Source organism: Pyrgilauda ruficollis, unplaced genomic scaffold, assembly GCF_017590135.1.
Source record: "Pyrgilauda ruficollis isolate IOZ18807 unplaced genomic scaffold, ASM1759013v1 scaffold325, whole genome shotgun sequence".
Lineage (NCBI taxonomy): Eukaryota > Metazoa > Chordata > Aves > Passeriformes > Passeridae > Pyrgilauda > Pyrgilauda ruficollis.
Genome location: NW_024524656.1, coordinates 69166 through 88085, shown reverse-complemented (window position 1 = coordinate 88085; position 18920 = coordinate 69166). Strand labels below are relative to the sequence as shown.

The 18920-nt window shown below is 65.4% G+C and overlaps 4 protein-coding genes across 5 annotated transcripts; 3 read left to right on the top strand and 1 right to left on the bottom strand.

Moving 5' to 3' along the window:
• Positions 1-220: 220 nt before the first annotated feature.
• Positions 221-1811, top strand: TSR2 (TSR2 ribosome maturation factor). 2 transcript variants are annotated; one of them, XM_041474509.1, is made up of 4 exons: positions 221-371; positions 561-651; positions 786-902; positions 1349-1811. In XM_041474509.1, the coding sequence occupies exons 1-4, from the start codon at positions 291-293 to the stop codon at positions 1681-1683; spliced, it is 624 nt and encodes a 207-aa protein (XP_041330443.1). In that variant the 5' UTR covers positions 221-290; the 3' UTR covers positions 1684-1811. The 2 variants fall into 2 exon arrangements, with proteins under 2 accessions (XP_041330443.1, XP_041330441.1); XM_041474507.1 differs by having other exon boundaries at positions 786-908.
• Positions 1776-7025, top strand: ZWINT (ZW10 interacting kinetochore protein). Its single transcript, XM_041474514.1, has 10 exons — positions 1776-1909; positions 2383-2467; positions 2850-2955; positions 3406-3572; positions 4897-4947; positions 5132-5160; positions 5535-5703; positions 6036-6141; positions 6292-6452; positions 6895-7025. Exons 1-10 carry the CDS (start codon positions 1881-1883, stop codon positions 6988-6990), a joined length of 999 nt encoding a protein of 332 aa, XP_041330448.1. The 5' UTR covers positions 1776-1880; the 3' UTR covers positions 6991-7025.
• Positions 7026-7158: 133 nt separating this feature from the next.
• On the bottom strand, positions 7159-14683 carry LOC121357332 (metabotropic glutamate receptor 6-like). The gene is made up of 10 exons (XM_041474513.1): positions 14177-14683; positions 13033-13249; positions 12672-12807; positions 12221-12375; positions 11763-11924; positions 10607-10804; positions 10010-10146; positions 8918-9461; positions 7985-8376; positions 7159-7308 (listed from the first exon to the last, which is right to left on the bottom strand). Exons 1-10 carry the CDS (start codon positions 14681-14683, stop codon positions 7159-7161), a joined length of 2598 nt encoding a protein of 865 aa, XP_041330447.1.
• A 1445-nt stretch (positions 14684-16128) lies between these two features.
• ABT1 (activator of basal transcription 1) lies at positions 16129-17911 on the top strand. Its single transcript, XM_041474506.1, has 4 exons — positions 16129-16219; positions 16343-16651; positions 16854-17032; positions 17474-17911. The coding sequence occupies exons 2-4, from the start codon at positions 16348-16350 to the stop codon at positions 17765-17767; spliced, it is 777 nt and encodes a 258-aa protein (XP_041330440.1). The 5' UTR covers positions 16129-16219; positions 16343-16347; the 3' UTR covers positions 17768-17911.
• Positions 17912-18920: the final 1009 nt, after the last annotated feature.

Sequence of the window (18920 nt, the reverse complement as noted above, 5' to 3'; positions counted from 1 at the left end):
CCATATTACCCCTCTCCCCCATAGCCCCCCCTGTGCCACCAAAGCCCCCCAGCCCCACCCTCTCACCCGCGTCACGTGACCACCGCCGCGCGGGGGCTGTCGGGAGCTGTAGTCCCGTCCTGCCGCTGTCTGAGGCCACGCCCCTCAATGCCACGCCCCTCAATGCCACGCCCATGTCCCGTCACGCCCCTCGCCACGCCCCCACGCTTCCATCGGTTACTCAGGGATCGCTCCGTGCCTCGCTCGTTCGCGGATTCGGCGCTCGGCCGCGCCGCCTGCGCAGCGCCGTCATGGCGGCCCCCGGGGTGGAGGCGCGGGCGCTGTTCGCGGAGGGGGTGCGGGCCGTGCTGGGGGGCTGGGCGGCGCTGCAGGTGAGGGGGACACCGGGGACACCTGGGGACACCTTGGAGGGGCACTGGGGACAGCTGCGAGCTGTGCTGGTGGGATGGGCAGCGCTGCAGATGAGGCGGGGGCAGCGTGAGGGAGATCCGGAGGACACTTGGGGGCACCCCGGGACCAGCGCCGGGTGTCCCCATGTCCCCTCCGGGCTGTCCCCGCAGCTGGCCGTGGCGCAGGGCTTCGGGGGGCCGCAGGGTTCCGAAAAGGCCGCGTGGCTCAGCTCGGCGCTGCTCGACTTCTTCACGCAGAACGGTGCGTGCTGCCCCTCCCCCACCCCGGGGGGAGGGAGGGTCCGGGGGGGGGGGGGGGGCAGGGGGGACCCCCCCCGATCCCCCTCCCCGGGGGGGGGAGGGGCAGAGGTGACACCCCCCGATCCCCCTCCCCAGCTGACCTGGAGCAGGAGGAGGTGGAGGATTTCCTGGCCGAGGTGATGGACAACGAGTTCGACACGGTGGTGGAGGACGGCAGCCTGCAGCAGGTAGGAGGAGAGCAGCGAGGAGGAGGAGGAGGTGAGGGGGTGATGTCATTGGGATGATGTCAGGGGGAGCTGATGATGTCATTGCTTGGGAGCCAATCAGGTTGGGAGGGTGCTGGTGATGTCATCAAAGGGGGTGGTGATGTGGTGATGACATCATGGGGTGTAACCCTGAGGGGATACTGATGATGTCATTAAATTGGGGGGTGGTGACTCCCCAGGACCACCAAATGAGGTGGGGCTCGAGGGTGATGATGTCATTCCTGATGATGTCATCCAGTCCTGATGATGTCATCAAGTGGGGGGAAACAGGGATGGGGGTGGGGCAGTGATGGTGTCACCAAATTTATGGAGAGGGACCCAAGGATCCCTCTGATGGAAGGGGAGGGGCACTGATGATGTCACCAAGGCTGCGTGTGACACTGCTGACATCACCGGGGTGTCATCCTGATGACGTCATTGTCCCCCCCCCAGGCCATGGAGTGCGGGACACCCCCGCCCCCCTCGGACGGCTGGACCGTGGTGCAGCGGCGGCGGCGGCGATGATGGGGGGAGGGGTGTCCTGTGTGTCCCCCCCCAGCTTGGGGGACACCCCTCCCCCACCCTGCTCCCCAAACTGGGGGGGAATAAAGGCCCCTCCCCCCATGGGGGTGTGGGAAGAGGAGTCGTGTGATTATTGGAGGGGGGAGAGGCCGCTTAGAGAGCCCCTGGCACCTCTGCGGGCCCCATGGGACCCCAGCGATCCCTCCCAGTATAACCCAGTGCCCCCGCCCCTCGCCCAGCCCCGCCCATCATGGCGGCCGCTCTGAGGGCTCCAGGACAGTGAGGGGCGTGGCTTTCTTACCGCGCCTTGCGATTGGCTGCATTTTGCACCGGTGGGAACGCCCTTTGCCCTTCCCATGCGGTGATTGGTCGGCTAGGCTTAAACCGTGCGGGTGCCGGCGCTGATTGGTCGTCGCCGCTAGGTGGGCGGAGCGAAGCGGGAGAGCGGGAAGACGCGGCGGCGATGGCGGCGCGGCTGGAGCGCGCGAGGGGGTGAGCGCGCGACCCCCCCCCCGCGCCCCCCCCCCCCCCCGACGGCGGGAACCCCTGAGGGCTGCCCGGCCGCCATCTTGAATCGGGGGCGTCGGGGGCGGTCCCCAAGGCCCTGCGGGGCCCTCGGGGGGTTCACCGGGTGCCATTGGGGTCCCTGGGGTCACCTCCTCATCCCCATTGGGGTCCCTGAGGGGTGACCCGGTCCTTACGGGCTCCTTGAGGTGACGCCCAGCCCTGCAGTGTCTCCGTGCCCTCACGTATCCTGAGGGCTCTGGGGAATGAGGGGTTCGCCGTGGGGTCTCCTCATCCCCACGGGGGTCCCCGGCACCCCACGCGTGTCCGAGGAGGGGTCCTGGTTGTCTCCATGTCCCCATTCGTGTCACTGCGGGGTATCGGGGGGATCTCCTCGTTTCTGGAGGGGGTCTGGGGGGTGTCCCCCCCATCCCCACCCGTGTCCCCATGCATGTCCCCAGGGCGCTGGCAGCGCTCGAGGCTGCTCTGGCCTTGGAGGAGGAGGAGGGTGATGTCCCCACCCGGGTCCTGATGGAACATCAGATGGTGAGACCCCAAAACTGCCCCACAGAACCTCAGAATAGACCTGCAGCACCCACGTCTGACCCACAGCTGTTCTTGACCTCCCCATTTGCCCCCTAACACCCCCACATCTGCTCTAAAATTATTTCTGACCCCCCAAGTTTCTCACAGCTGCCCTATCTGGTCTTTATTCTTTTAGTGACTCCCATATTTATCCTCTAAACCTTATCAACTTTCCTATTTTCTGTCATCTTCTCTGACCCCTTGCTTTCCTCAAACAATTCTCCTTTGTCCCTCCAGTTCTCCCTTCCACACCCCACTTTTCCCCATACCTCTAATACCTGCTCTGTGCCCTCCCCCCTTGGCACCCCAAATCTCCCGTGACACCCCAAACCTGCCCCCCCAGGACACCCGGCGGAAGCAGAAGCTGCTCCTGTCCCAGCTCCGGGTGCTGAAGCTGCTCCTGGGGGTCATCGAGAACCCGGGGCTGCTCCCGTCTGCCACCAACCTGCGTGAGCCCCCAAAACTGAACCCCAAAATCCCCTGAGCCCCCAAACTGAACCCAGAGCTGCCCTCAGCCTGCGTGAGCCCCCAAAACTCCTGGGTTTGCCCTGAACCCCAAAACCCCTTGACCTTCCTTGTCCACATTGGGTGTTGCTGGGTCTCCTTTGGGGCAGGAGTTCGGGGGTTCTGGGGTCCACTTTGGGCCAGGGGTTTGGGGGTTCCTGGGTCTCCTTTGGGGCAGGGATTTGGGGGGTCCTGGGTCTCCTTTGGGGGTTCCTAGGTCCGCCTCAGGAGGGAGCTGAGGGAATATTTGGGGATTTCCATACATCTGAGTCCTCTTTGGGGGTTCCTGGGTCTGGTTTGGGAGTTCATTGGACCCCTTTGGGAGGGATTGGTGATTCCCAGGTCCCTTTTGGGGTCCCTCCCTTTTTGGGGGGCTGATGTGGGGCTCCCCCCAGGCGAGGCAGCGGCGCAGGCTCGGAGGCGCTGGCGGGAGCTGAAGGCGAGGTATGGGGAGGCTCTGGGGGCCCTGGAGGAGGCTGTGCCCCCCACCCTGGCCCAGCTACACCGGGGCCAGCAGCTGCTGCACCGTGGGAGGACAACCCTGGGGGCACGGCTGAATCAGGTACAGGGGTCCCGGGGGGCTGGGAGCACAATGTGGGTCTGGGGGGTTGGGGCACAGTGTGGGTCTGGGGGCTCCTCGGCAGGTTGGGGCACAGTGTGGGTCTGGGGGTTGGCACAGTGTGGGTCTGGGGGCTCCCATGGGGGCTGTCCTTCTTCCCCCTCCAGGTTGGGGCACAGTGTGGGTCTGGGGGCTCCTTGGCAGGTTGGGGCACAGTGTGGGTCTGGGGGCTCCTTGGCAGGTTGGGGCACAGTGTGGGTCTGGGGGCTCCTTGGCAGGTTGGGGCACAGTGTGGGTCTGGGGGCTCCTTGGCAGGTTGGGGCACAGTGTGGGTCTGGGGGCTCCTTGGCAGGTTGGGGCACAGTGTGGGTCTGGGGGCTCCTTGGCAGGTTGGGGCACAGTGTGGGTCTGGGGGCTCCTTGGCAGGTTGGGGCACAGTGTGGGTCTGGGGGCTCCTTGGCAGGTTGGGGCACAGTGTGGGTCTGGGGGCTCCTTGGCAGGTTGGGGCACAGTGTGGGTCTGGGGGCTCCTTGGCAGGTTGGGGCACAGTGTGGGTCTGGGGGCTCCTTGGCAGGTTGGGGCACAGTGTGGGTCTGGGGGCTCCTTGGCAGGTTGGGGCACAGTGTGGGTCTGGGGGCTCCTTGGCAGGTTGGGGCACAGTGTGGGTCTGGGGGCTCCTTGGCAGGTTGGGGCACAGTGTGGGTCTGGGGGCTCCTTGGCAGGTTGGGGCACAGTGTGGGTCTGGGGGCTCCTTGGCAGGTTGGGGCACAGTGTGGGTCTGGGGGCTCCTTGGCAGGTTGGGGCACAGTGTGGGTCTGGGGGCTCCTTGGCAGGTTGGGGCACAGTGTGGGTCTGGGGGCTCCTTGGCAGGTTGGGGCACAGTGTGGGTCTGGGGGCTCCTTGGCAGGTTGGGGCACAGTGTGGGTCTGGGGGCTCCTTGGCAGGTTGGGGCACAGTGTGGGTCTGGGGGCTCCTTGGCAGGTTGGGGCACAGTGTGGGTCTGGGGGCTCCTTGGCAGGTTGGGGCACAGTGTGGGTCTGGGGGCTCCTTGGCAGGTTGGGGCACAGTGTGGGTCTGGGGGCTCCTTGGCAGGTTGGGGCACAGTGTGGGTCTGGGGGCTCCTTGGCAGGTTGGGGCACAGTGTGGGTCTGGGGGCTCCTTGGCAGGTTGGGGCACAGTGTGGGTCTGGGGGCTCCTTGGCAGGTTGGGGCACAGTGTGGGTCTGGGGGCTCCTTGGCAGGTTGGGGCACAGTGTGGGTCTGGGGGTTGGCACAGTGTGGGTCTGGGGGCTCCCATGGGTGCTGTCCTTCTCTCCTTCCCCCTCCAGCAAGAAGAGCTGAAGGTGAAGGTGCATGAGGCCACAGAGAGACGGGACCAGGTGAGATTGGGGGGACACCCTTTGGGGTCCCCCTGCCCTGTGGGGGCTCCTGGTGAGTCCCACTTAACTTGGGGTGCCCCTGCCTATGGGGGGGTTCATTCTGGGGTTCCTTCCCACTTCGGGTCTTAGCTGCTTCTCCTCCTTTTGGGGTCGACCCCCAATTTGGGATCTCTTTCCTCTGCAGTCTGGGGTCTTTTTCTCCCCAAATTTGGGGTATTTTCCCCTTCAAATTGGAGTTTGTCTCCTCCAATTTGGGGTCTCTTTCCCCCTGAATTCGGGGTCTTGTTCTCTCCCAGTTTGAAGTATTTTTTCCACAAAATTTGGGGTCTCTTTTCCACCTGGGGGGTCATGGGGGGACCACAGGTGAGGAGGGTGAGGTGTGGAGTTGTGAGCCCCTGGGATTTTGGGGGTGTTCCAGGGGTCCTGAGAGGGACCCAGGAGTTTGGAGGGACCTCAGAGTAGGGGGAGAGACCTGGAGGGGACCCAGTGGGGGTCCAGGTGGAGCTCCTGGGATAGTGGGAGGAACCCAGGAATTTTGGGGGGGTGGTCGTGTCCCCCCCCCACCCACGGACTGTCATTTCCTGCAGGGTGGGGGCCTCGTGCCACCTGTACCAGGCTCTGGCAGGGGTCCAGGTGCTGCCCCCCTCCCCAGGGACCCCCGAGTTGGAGCTGGAGCTGGGACCCCCTCCCAGCTCCTCGCATTCCCTGCCCCCCCTTCACCTGTGCCTCACCCCCAGCGGGGGGGTCCGACTGCAGGTGAGTGGCTTAGGTGGGATTTTGGGGGGCTGGGGAGGATTTGGGGGAATTGGGGGCTGGCTGAGGGGGCACTGGGCGCGGGGGGGTCCGACTGCAGGTGAGTGGCTTAGGTGGGATTTTGGGGGGCTGGGGAGGATTTGGGGGAATTGGGGGCTGGCTGAGGGGGCACTGGGCGGGCTTGGGGGGGGATTTATGGGAGCACCTGGAGACCTGGGGCGGGGGCAATTTTTAGGGGCCAGGAAGGCTGTGGGGGTGCACTTGGTGTTCAGGGACTGATGTGGGGGGGTTCTGGGTGGTTTTGGGGTCTCACCACCTCCCCTTTTTCCCCCCAGGAACCCCCCCTGGGGCTGTCCCCTCCCCTGGGCCCGGGACTGCTGGAGCTGCAGCAGCGCTGCTGGGACAGCTGGAGCCTCTGGGCAGAGGTGACACACCTGAGAACTGTGGGAGGGGTTGGGGGGGTCTTTGTATAAGGTCAGGGGGTCTTTGGGGCACTTCTGGGGGGCTTTGGGTTAATTGCCAGGGTGGGGGGTTGATTGGAGGGGCTGGGGGTTAATTGGGGGGCTCACCCCAAGCCCCTGGTGACCCCCCCCAGGTTCGCCCTGGACTGGCAGCCGGAGTTGGGGCTCCTGCAGGTCCTGGGGGGCCCCCGGGGTGCCCAGACCCTCTGGACGCTGCAGCTGGAGCCAGGGTACCCCCAGAGCGGGGGGGTGCGACTGCTGCCCCCACCAAAGGGGGCCCCCCCCATCCCTGTGAGTCCTTTGGGGGTGTCCTGGGGGAGTTTGGGGGTCCCTTGGAGGGGATTAGGGGGGTTTGTAGGGCAGGTTTAGGAATGATGGGGCAATTTAAGGGTCCCTGGGTGTGGGTTGGGGGTCTGGGAGCAGAACCTTGGGGGGGTCTGAGGGCAATTCTGGGGTTCTCAGGGGCACTGGGGGGTGCCTGGAGGTGGTTTGGGGGTCCTGGGGGATCACTTGAGGGTCACTGAGGACAATTTTGGGGGTCCCAGATACAGGGGGAGATCCTGGGGTGCTTTGGGGGCCCTTGGGGGTCACTGAAGGCAATTTGGGGGCATCCCAGAGGCCCTTGGGCATGCTAGTGATGGTTTTAGGGTTCTTTGTGGGTTTGGGGGTCTCTCAAGTGGGCACAGGGGGGTCCTGGGAGTGACCCCCCCCCAAACCCCCTTTTCCTCCGCAGGCACCCCCAAACCCTCCAACTCTGACACGGTGGCTGGAGCTGCTGGTGGGGGGGGTCCCTGAAAACGGGGGATCCCCCTCTATCCCCCCCCCATAAAAAACCCCACTGCACCCCAATAAACTCACGGCCACCTCTTCTCCAGCTCCGTATCACCCCAAAAAAAAATCTCATTTCTGGGGGTTTGCAGGAGCAGCTTTATTGTGGGGAGGGGGCTCTGGGGGTTGGGGGTTTTGGGGTGCTGGGGGTCCCCCAATCCGGGGGTCCCTACGGGGGGGGGTCGGCACCGCGCCGCTTGGGCTGGTTGCGCTCGGGGTGCAGCAGGATCACGTAGACCTTGGGGGCGTAGAGGAGCCCCAGCGGCACCGAGGCCGACAGCGACATGGACACCGTCAGCGTGGCCGTCTGCACGTGCACCTGCACCCCAACCCAACTGTCCCAGTAACCCATGGACACCGTCAGCGTGGCCGTCTGCATGTGCACCTGCACCCCAAAAACGATACCCAAAAATCCCACTGACCCCAAAATCCTCCATCCCAAAATCCCACTGAACCCCCCAAACCCAGCCATGCCCCAACCCAACTGTCCCAAGGACCCATGGACACCGTCAGCATGGTTGTGTGCACGTGCACCTGTGCCCCAAAAACGGTACCCCAAAATCCCACTGACCTCAAAAACAGGCATCCCCAAATCCCACTGATGCCCAAATCCCATTGTCCCCAAAACGGGGACCCCCCCCAAGTGCCCCCAGGAGACCTCCAGATACCCCTAGGAACCCCCCAAATCCCCCTCCTCACCCTCTCTACTGACTGGGCAGTGCCGAAGGTGGGCCCAAAGGTGAACCAGACAATGTGTGCTCACAGTGATCCCCCAATACTCCCAGGGACCCCCCAAATACCTCCAGAGACCTCCCAGGGACTCCCCAAATACCTCCAGGGACCCCAAACCCCCATCCCACCCTCTCTGCCAACTGGGTGGTGCCAAAAAGATGGGCCTAAAGACAAACCAGACCACATGTGCCCACACTGATCCCCCAAATACCCCCAGAGACCTCCCAGGGACTCCCCCAGGAGCCCCAAACCCCCCTCCTCACCCTCTCTGCCGACTGGGCGGCGCCGAAGAAGATGGGCCCAAAGGCGAGCCACACCACGCAGGTGGTGTACATGGCGAAGCCGATGGGCTTGGCCTCGTTGAAGGTCTCGGGGACGCCGCGCGCTTTGACGGCGTACACGGTGCAGGTGAGCATCAGCAGCAGGGCGTAGGCCAGGCAGGCCAGCGTGGCCCCCTCGGCCATGTCGCAGCGCAGGACCCCCCGCGCCGCCTCGGGGTCGGGGGTCCGGCCCATCTCGTAGTCGATGAGGGCGTGGGGTGGCCGGATCAGCAGCCAGGTGGCCGCGGCCACCAGCTGCAGCCCGCTGAGCGTGAAGGTGATGACCAGCTGCGAGGTGGGGCTGATGAAGCGTGGCGGTGTCACCGAGCGCTTCCCTGCGGGGTACAGCGGGTTACGGGGGGCTGCTGGCACCCCCAGAGCTTGCCTGGCCTGAAGGGGTGGGGGTCAGGGTACCCCACGTCCCTCAGCCTGATCTGAAACCCCAACACTTCTGGAGGCTAAGTCACCTCCCTTGGGGATGGGGCTGGTCTCGGTGAGGAGCACAGCGTGGGGACCCTGTCCCATGCACCTCACCCCAGGCTCCCACCCCCCAGTACCCCTCACCCTGTCTTCCCACCCTGCTGTTCCCCTGTGCCCCTCACCCTGCTCAAAGATGTGGCAATGCGGTTGGTCTTGGTAAGAGCATGGCACAGATGAGACCCCAGCCCCTCACCGCAGTCTCCTGCCCCGCCTGTGCCCTCCCACGCCCCCCAACCCCTCACCCTACTCAAAGATGTAGGTTGGTCTTGGTGAGAGCTTGGCACAGGTGAGACCCCAGCCCCAGCCCATCATTCTGTGCCCCCCAACCCCTCCTGTTTCACCCAGCCCCTCACCCCGTGCCCCCAGCCCCTCACCCTGTGCCCCCCAGCCCCTCACCCTGCTCGAAGATGCGGTAGATGCGGTTGGTCTTGGTCAGCAGCGCGGCGTAGGTCAGGCTCATGCCCATACCCAGGAAGAGTCGCCGCAGGGCGCAGACCCCCACGCCGGGCTCGGCCACCATGAGGAAGGTGATGGCGTAGACCAGGGCGATGCCGGCCAGCAGGACGTAGCTCAGCTCGCGCCCCGACGCTTTGACGATCGGCGTCTCGTGGTGCCGCACGAACGTGGCCAGCACGAAGGCGGTGGCCATGAGCCCCAGCGTGGCCAGGGCCAGCGGGACGGCGGCGCAGGGGTCGCCCCAGCTCAGGCGCAGCACAGGTGTGGGGCGGCAGGCGGTGCGGTTGGGCGTGGGGCGCAGGTGAGGGGCGCAGGGCAGGCAGGTGAGCAGGTCGGCCCGGTACTGGTAGCCCCCACAGAGCTCGCAGTGCCAGCAGCACGGAACCCCCTTCACCGGCTTCTTGCGCTCGCCGGGGCCGCACGGCAGGCTGCACACCGAGGGCGGTGGCGACGACGAGTTGGAGCCCCAGGCCATGGCGTCCTCCTGGTGGGGGGACAGTCAGGGACACCCCCCAGGGACACCTTGAACACCCTATGGACATCCCAACCCTTCACGGACACCTCATGGATCCCCCAAACCCTCCATGGACACCCTAACCAGCCAATGGAAAACTAAAATACCCCCCATGGACACCTCAACCCTTCATGGACACCCCAAATACCCCAGGGGCACCCTGAACACTCTATGGAAAACCCAAACACACCCCATGAACACCCCGACCTCCTCAGGGGCACCCCAAACACTTTCCACAGGCCACCCATGGTCCCCCCAAACCCTCCATGGACACCCCAAACACCCCTGAGGACACCCCAAACCTCCTCATGGACCCTCTAAAACCCTCCATGGACACCCCAAACCTCCTCAGAGACCCCCCAACACCCCCACAGGCACCCCATGATTCCCCCAAGCCCCCCACGGACACCCACCCAGGGGGAACAGAGCATCCCCCACCCAGTGCCCCCAGTTGGCCACGGGGGCTGACCCTGGGGGGCACCCCTGGGCTCTGGGGGGCTCAGCGGTCCCAAACCCACCTGAAGGTGCAGCCCCTGCACCCACTGCCCCACAGCCCGGTAGGCCCCGGTGCCGTTGCCCCCCTGGAACTGGAAGATGTCGTAGCGCCCGGGGGCGTCCCCGTTCTCATTGAAGGACACCGGAGTCCCCGCGCTGCCTGCGTACCAGTTTGGACCAGTATAAACCAGTAACTACCAGTCTAGTCAGGGACACCCCCCGCCACCCTGCAGGAAAGGTCAGTGACCCCCCAGCCCCGGCATGGCCCCGGTACAGGGCAAACCAGTGCTCCCATCCCCTTCCCACTGCCCCACAGTGGCTCCCAGTACATCCCAGTATGGTCTCAAGTGCTGCCATCCTCTTCCCAGTTCACCCCAGTACATCCCAGTGCTTCCCAGTATGGTCTCCAGTGCCCCCATCACCTTCCCAGTGCTTCCCAGTATATCCCAATACCTCCCAGTAATTCCCAGTATGGTCTCCAGTGCCCCCAGCTCCCTCCCAGTGCCACCCCAGTATATCCCAGTGTCTCCCAGTAGTTCCCAGTATGGTCTCCAGCACCTCCAGCTCCCTCCCAGTGCCTCCACCACCTTATCCCAGCAGGTTCCCAGTGCCCCCAGTACCGTTGAAGGCCACCCTGCGGATGTGGGTGAGCAGGCGGCGCCCATCGGGGGGGTCCATGTGGGCACAGAGCCCCCCGCCCGGGCAGGCCTCGCCCAGCATCGAGTGCAGCCCATGGGCCATGGCCAGCACGGCGTCGATGACGAACTGCACCTTCCCCTCCTGCTCGTAGGGCGAGTCCCGCCCGATGCGCTCCCGCCCTGGGGGACCCCAAATGGGCACCCTAAATCCTCCATGGCCACCCCAAACCTGCCACAGCACCCTAAACCTGCCATGGGCACCCCAAACCCACCAGGGACACCCCATCTTCCCCTTCTGCTCTAGGGTGAGTCCTGCCCAATGTGCTTCCACCCTGGGGACCCCAAATAGGCACCCTAAACCTGCCAGGGACACCTTAAACTTACCTGTGGGGTCTCTCTGGGGTCCCTATGGGACCCCTATAGGGCAGGGTCTCTGTGGGGTAACTGCACCTTCCCCTCCTGCTCGTAGGGCGAGTCCCGCCCGATGCGCTCCCGCCCTGGGGGACCCCAAATGGGCACCCTAAATCCTCCATGGCCACCCCAAACCTGCCACAGCACCCTAAACCTGCCATGGGCACCCCAAACCCACCAGGGACACCCCATCTTCCCCTTCTGCTCTAGGGTGAGTCCTGCCCAATGTGCTTCCACCCTGGGGACCCCAAATAGGCACCCTAAACCTGCCAGGGACACCTTAAACTTACCTGTGGGGTCTCTCTGGGGTCCCTATGCGGCCCCTATAGGGCAGGGTCTCTGTGGGGTCCCTATAGGGTCTCTGTGGGAGTCCCTGTGAGGTCTCTGGGGCAGGGTCCCTATGGGGTCCTTATGGGGTCTCTGTGGGGTCCCTATAGGGTCTCTATGGGGGTCCCAGTGTAGTCTCTGGGGCAGAGTCCCTATGGGGTCCCCATAGGGTCTCTATAGGGCAGGGTCCCTGTGGGGCCTCTGTGGGGTCCCTATAGGGTCTCTATGGGGGTTCCAGTGTGGTCTCTGGGGCAGGGTCCCTATGGGATCCCTATAGGACAGGGTCCCTATGGGGTCCCCATGGGGGTCCCTGTGGGGCAGGGTACCTATGGGGTCTCTATGGGGTCCCTGTGGGGTCTCTGGGGCCGGGTCCCTATGGGGTCCCTGTGGGGCAGGGTACCTGTGCACTTGCGCACGGGCGCTCCGGGTGCCCCCGCGGGGTCTCCGTGGGGCGCGGTGCCGTGGGGCAGGCGGCAGTTGAAGTCGTCCTCCCAGAACTCGTGGAACCACAGGTTGCGGCGGTTGTTCTCCAGAGAGCGCGACGTGAAGTACTCGTCAAAGCCTGGGGGGCACGGGGACACCGCGGGGTCAGGGTGGAACCCCACAGGGTCACAGGGGACCCCACAAGGTGATAGGGATCCCAGAGAGTCCTGGAGTGTCCCATGAGCCCCTCAGAGCCGCCCAAAACCCTCAGGTCTCCCCCCAAACACCCTAAGAGCCCCCCTGGAACCGCCAAACCCACTCCAGAGCCCCCCCCCAGGACCCCTCCAGCAATCTCCAGTCTCTCCCAACCCATCCTGGTTTGCTCCAGTCCCTCCCAATAACCTCCCAGTGCTCCCAGTCCCTCCCAGCGCTCACCGGGCACCGAGGCTCGTTTGGGCAGGATGGTGATGGCCCCGTGTGCTGCCTCCTCCAGGCCCTGCACCGGTGCCATCTTGGCCCCCCAGCTGTCCGAGCCCACCCAGGAGAAGTGGCCCGAGAGGTTGGCCAGCGTGGCGGCCTCCAGCACCCGCCTGTGGGGACAGACACAGTTACTGGGCAAACTGGGAAGTACTGGGGGCCACTGGGATGGACTGCGGGCTACTGGGGGACTGGGAAGTAACTGGGAGGAACTAGAACGAGTTGGGTGACTACTGGGATGAACAATGGAGGCTACTGTGATGGACTGAAAGGACTGGGAGGTCACTGGGTTGGACTGAGGAGCTACTGGGAAGGGACCTGACTACACTGGGATGAACTCCAGTGGGCTGAGGAGCACTGGGGAGGGACTGGGGCAGGACTGGTGTGCACTGGGGCGCACTGGTCTGACCGGATGTCGTCCTCGTTGGCGAAGAGCACGACCCCACGTGCGGTCGACGTCTCCATCAGGCGCCCGATGACCTTGGCGAACTCCCCTGGCTTCGGCTCCCGCGGGATCTTGATGGACTGGGCGATGCACAGGCCCCCTGCCCCAGTACAGACCAGTATAAACCAGTACGGACTGATATAGACCAGCGTGGATGCCCTGCCCAGGCCTCACTGGTCACTGGTGGTCACTGATGGGGCAGAACCTCCCACTTCCCCGCAGAGCTGAGCCTCCCAGTACATCCCGGTACGGCCCAGTGGCTCCCAGTATAACCCAGTGCCCTTCCAGTGCTCCCAGTGCCCCAGTACAGCCCAGTACAGCCCACCGGCCTCGCGGGAGCTCTGCACGAAGGCCTCGACGCCGCTCTCGCCGTAGTTGCCCTCGGAGGCCAGCGTGCTGACGTAGCTCCAGCCCAGCGCCCGCACCACGGCCACCATGGCCTGCGCCTGGTACGAGTCCGGCGGCACCACCCGCGAGAAGAACTCGTAACGCCCGGGGTCCGACAGCTCGGGGGCCGTGGAGGCGTAGCTGATCTGGGGGATCTGGGGACATGGGGGACATCGGGGGCATGTCAGCGACAGGAGGATATTGAGGACGTGGGGACGTGTCAGGGACAGGGGGACATTGGGGGGGTTGGGGGCATCGTGGGGCTGTGGGGGGATCAGTGAGGAGCTGTTGATGTAGGAGGGGTCTGGGGGGACAGTGGGGACATTGGGGAGAGTGAGGGGACATGGGAAACAGAGGGGAGGGGCACGGGGGCTTAGCCCTGGGGCTGGGGACAAGGGGGACATTGGGGACATGTGGGGGGAGACCTGGGCGACACCCGGGGGACCTGGCACTGTGGGACCCCCCCTTTCTCTGTCCCTAATCCCCCCTAATCCCCCTGGGCCATTTGCTGCCATCCCAGGGGATTGTGGGTAACACGGGGGGGAGGGGAAGGTTCTGGAAGGGACCTGGAATGGGGAGGGGGAACAGAGGGGGACCAGGTGTCCAGGCCCCCCCTCACAGGGAGCAGACACCATGAGGACACTGTAGGGACAGCGCTGTCCCGTGTCCCCTCAGAGTCTCCCCCAGCCAAAACACCCCCCACATTCCCCCAAACGTCCCCAACACCCCCTCAATGTCCCCAACACCCCCCCAATGCCCCAGACACCCCCAGTGACCACAAAGAGCCGCTGAAACTTGGCCACCATGATGGCAACAGAGCTGGCAGAGGCACCAATATCCCTCCATGTCCCCCATCTCCAATGCCCCTCTACGTCCCCAATGCCCTTTAATGTCCCCAATGTCCCTCCATGTCCCCAGCACCCTCAGATCCCCCCAACCCATCACGAACAGCCGCAGCACATTGGCCACCACGATGGACACAGAGATGGCGGAGACACCAATGTCCCTCCATGTCTCCAATGCCCCTCCATGTCCCCAGTGCCCCTCCACGTCCCCAACACCCCCAAATCCCCCCAACCCACCGCGAACAGCCGCAGCACGTTGGCCACCATGATGGACACGGAGCTGGCGGACGCCCCGATGACCCCGACCAGGCGCTCGGGCGGGGGCCGGCGCGGGGCCGACCCATCGGGGCAGCTGCCCTCGCCCCCCTCGGGGGGCAGCAGGCTGCGCACGAAGCTCAGCGCCTGCTCCAGGGCGTAGGTGTCCCTGGAGCAGGTGTCGAGGATGCGGGCGCCCAGCGTCAGGTTGGGCAGCACGCGCGGGTCGCCGTTGACGCGGTCCAGCGCGTACAGCATGGCCTCCAGCCGGTGGATGCCCTTCTCCTTCTTGACCGGCCCGCAGGGCACCCCGGCGGGGCCGCGGGCGTGCACCGGGAACAGCCCCCCCAGAGTCAGGTCACCCTCCAGACGGATGGCGTGGGGCTGGGTGGGCGCCGGGGGGCAGCGGCACGGCGGGCACAGGGACAGCAGGGCCACCAGCAGGGCCAGCAGGGGGGACACCAGCGGGGTCACCAGCGGGGCGGGCATGGTGGGCTGGGGGCAGAGACAGGGGGGTTAGGGGGTGATGAGGGGCAGAGGTGGCTCCCTGTGGGGAAGGGTGGGTGCCAGGGGGACACAGGGACAGCAGGGTGGGCAGTGGTGGCACGCTGGGGTGGGGGTGGTACCCCATGGGGCAGAGGTGGCTCCCTGTGGGGCAGGGTGGGTGACAGGGGGGTACAGGGACAGCAGGGTCACCAGGGGGGTCAGCAGGGTGGGCAGTGGTGGTGGCACCCCATGGGGCAGGAGTGACTCCCTAGGGGGGGGGTGGGTACTCCAAGGACCAGGGTGGGTCACAGGGACACCAGGGTGGGCAGGAGGGGACAGAGGGGGGCTACATGGGGGGCACCCAGGAGGTGAGGGGTGGCACCCATTGGGGTGGGGGGACACCCTGTGGGGAGTGGGGAGGGGGTAATGACACCCCATGAGGCAGGGACACCCCCGATGTTGGGGGCAGCCTCCCATGGGGCAGGGGGGTTTATCCCCATCTCAGAGGGAGGTTTGGGGCTCCCCAGCACCCCCCAGGTTGGGGTCCCGGTGCCCCCATCCCGCTCACCTGGCCCGTGGGTGCTCCTGTCCCTGTGCAGCCACTGGGGACTGGAGCCGCCCCTGTCCTGGCCCCCCCAAATCCCCCCCAGTTCCTCCCCTCGGGTTCCCTCCAGATGCTGATGGGGAAGGGGGGAGGAGGAGAGAGCCCCCCCTCCCACCCCAGCTTGGCTGAACTCCTGCATCCCCCTGCCCCCTCCCCCAAATAAACCAGATGTTAATTATTGGGGAGGGGTCAGGGGGATTAGGGGTGCACATCCCCAGAGGGTCCCATGGTGGGGCTGAGCCCCTCGGGGGGTTTGGGGGGGCCAGGAGGGCCCTAATCCCCCCCAGCTGTCGGATTAGGGGAGGGGGGGGAATAATCCACTGCTCATCTGCAGCCAGGACCCCCCCAGCACCAGATGAGGGAGGGGGGACACGGGGGGGGGCTGAGGGGGACCTTGGAGGGGCTCTGGGGACCTGAGAGGGAACTCTGGGAACATTTGGGGGGCTCAGGGGGCCATGGAGACGCACGGGGCGCGGGGAGGTCTGTGGGCAACATGGAGGGGGGTGACCCAGGAGAACTTTGAGGGGTCCTAAAGGGAAAAGGAGGGGACACTGGGCGGGTCAGTGGGTCCGGGGAGGGGTCAGTGGGTGTCGGGGGGTCCCGGGGAGGTTGTGGGGAGACATTGGGGGGGGGGTTCGAGGGGCCCCAGAGCGGGCGGGGCCTTTCCCGCCAAAACTCCGCCTCAGCCGTTCCCGCCCAAACCGCGGCGCGCGCTTCCCGCCGCCGCAAGGCCACGCCCCCACATTGATCAACGCCCCCTAGGCGTAACCACGCCCCCTCACTGTGTAACCACGCCTCATCACGTAAATCCCGCCCCCTAAAGCTAGGCCACGCTCCTCCGCGCTTTACGGCTTTTTCGCGACTCCCCGCCTCCTGCTAGCGGTGCTTTACGGTTGTGTTAGTGTTTTACGACCGCGGCCGGCCGCGTTGTGCGGGTGCGGGGCCGGGGGGCGATTTTGGGGATCCCCGGGGGAATTCGGGGGTGCGGCAGAGCCTGGAAAGGGGGGGAGGGGCGTGGGGGTGATCGCCTCCCTTTAACTCCCTCCTGCCCATCGCAGGGGCCATGGCTGGCACCGAGCGGGACCCGCACGGGAGGGGCGAGGAGGAGGAAGAAGAGGAGGAAGAGGAAGAAAAGGAAGGGGAAGAAGAGGAAGAAAAGAAAGAGGAAGAAGAGGAAGAAAAGGAGGAGGAAGAGGAGGGTCCCGAGGGCTCCCCCGCTGCCGAAGCCCCCTCGGACCCCCCCCCGAAGCCGGTGGTACCGGGGGTCCTTTACTTGTCCTTCCTCCCGCCGGGCTTCGGGCCCCGCCAGGCCCGGGCGCTGCTGCGGCCGCACGGGGAGCTGGGCAGGGTCTTCCTGCAGCCCCGCGGTGAGTCCGGGGGTCCCGGGGCGGGGGGCTGGGGGGGTCAGGGACCCCAGCAATGGGGGAAGGGCGTGGGGGTCCCCTGGAGGTGCAGAATTTGGGGGTCAGGTCCCTCCCAGCCCAGCTGGCACCCACGGAGGGGGGTTCAGCACCCTTGGGTGGGGGGGTCTCAGCCCCGTTTCTGAGCGCCCCCTCCCCGTTCCCGCAGGAGGCTCCGTGCGGCGGCGGCGGCAGCGCCCCGGGGGGCCCCCGGCCGTGGCGTTCGCCGAGGGCTGGGTGGAATTCCGGGACAAACGAGCGGCCAAACGCGCGGCCAAAATCCTGCACGGGGCCCCCATGGCCCCCCGGCCCCGCAGCCCCTTCCGCCATCACTGCTGGAGCATCAAGGTGGGGCTCGGGGGGTCCTGGGGAGGGGGCTCGGGGGGTCCTGGGTGGTCCAGAACTGTTTTACGGGGGGCTTGGATCCCTTTTTTGGGGGGGGTCTCAGACGTTTGGGTGCCCTGGGGGAGGAAGGGGGTGGCACTTGTAGGTTCCTGGGTCATTGGGACCCTTTATGAGTGAGGGGCTGGGTCTCTTTTGGGGGTCCCAGATTTGTTGGGAGCACCTGGGTCCTTTTTTGGGGGGGGTCTCGGATGGTTTTGACCCACTGGGGGTTCCTGTTTTAGGGTTCAAGGGGGTCCCCGACACTGGGGGTGGGGCTGTGTTGGGGGACCCCTCCCACACACCTGGCCCGGCAGCTGAGGGGGGTTTTGAGCACCCCAAAACCTTACTGGGGAGGGCGGTCTGAGGTTATTTGGGGGGTCCCCTGACCTGTGCCCACCCCCCCAGTACCTGCCCGGGTTCCGGTGGCCTCACCTGAGCGAGCGGCTCAGCTACGAGCGCCAGGTGCGGGCGCAGCGCCTGCGGGCCGAGGTGGCCCAGGCCAAGCGGGAGGGGGGGTTCTACGCCCGCCAAGCCTCCAAAGACCCCCCCAAAACCTCCAGGGACCCCGCGGCCCCTGCCCCGACCTGGGGCTTCACCCAAAGACCGACCGAGGAGGAGATTTGGCGGCGCAAAGCTCGGCCCCCCCCGGCCGCGCCCCCCCTGAGCCTGCTGGAGAAGGTGTTTGGGACGGGGAGGTGAGACCCTCCCTCAAATTTGGGGGGGCTCAGGTGTCTGGGAGGGGCCCTTGGCACGCCAGGGTCTCCTCCAGACCTCGATGCCTTTCTCAAAGATCACAGAATGTTTTATTTTTCTCCTTAAAACTTTTATTACTTTTAACAAAAATAATTCCTCGCGGTCTCTTTAAATTCTGCCAAGGGGGCGGGGCCAAGGGGAGGGGGCGGGGTTATGGCTTCGGCGCGAAACTCCCTGAAGGCAGCGCGGGGGGCGGGGAGTGGGAGTGGCTTAAGCAGCTCAGGCCACGCCCCTTTACCATAAAAGGACGTGGGCTAAGAAAGCAACAGCAGGTGAAAGGTGCGTGTGGGCGGGGCCTGTTCTGAGGGGCGGGACAGGAGAAAGCCACGCCCCTCCCCGCACATTAAACAGGTAATTTAAATCTCTACAAAGGGGAGGGCAGGGCTCTTAAAGGGGCCGCGCCCCCGTTTCGGGGGGGCAGTTCCAGTGTCAAAAATAGAAGCTCTGGGGGGTGGGGGAGGGGCCCCAGTATGGCACTGGGGAAATGGGAGAACGAACAAACTCGGGGCCTCATAAACCTGATGTCCCCATAAACCTGGGGGGTGGGGGGCAAACCCCCCAAAAATGGGTGCTGAGGGCACCCCAATATCCCTGGGAAACCGAACGGGGGGAGTGGTACCAAACTGGGGACTCCCCCCCTCAAAATGCCACTACTGGGGTCCCTCAGCCTTGCTGTGTCACTGGGGGAGGGGTAACCTGACACTGTGGGGGGGGCAGGGGTCCCCAAAATCGGGGTGTCACCCTGGGGTCCCCCTGAATCCCCACAGCGGGGTCCTGGAGCCCCCCAAACCTGGGAGGCACCCCAGAATCTCTCAGTGACTCTCTGGGGGTCCAGGGGGTCCTGGGGACCCCCCAGTGCCCCTCCCCCACTACACCCAAGGCTCCATCCCCAAATCCCACTCCCCAAAGGTGCAACACCCCATCCCTCCTCCCCACCCCCACATCCCCCGATTTTAGTTCCCCCCCCTCACTTTTAGGTCCCTCATTTTCCTCTCCCCCTCCCAATTTTATTCCCCCCCCATTTCCTCCACCCCAATTCCAGTTCAACCATCACTTCCCAAATTTTGCTTCCTTTCCCATTTGCCTTCCCCATCCCATC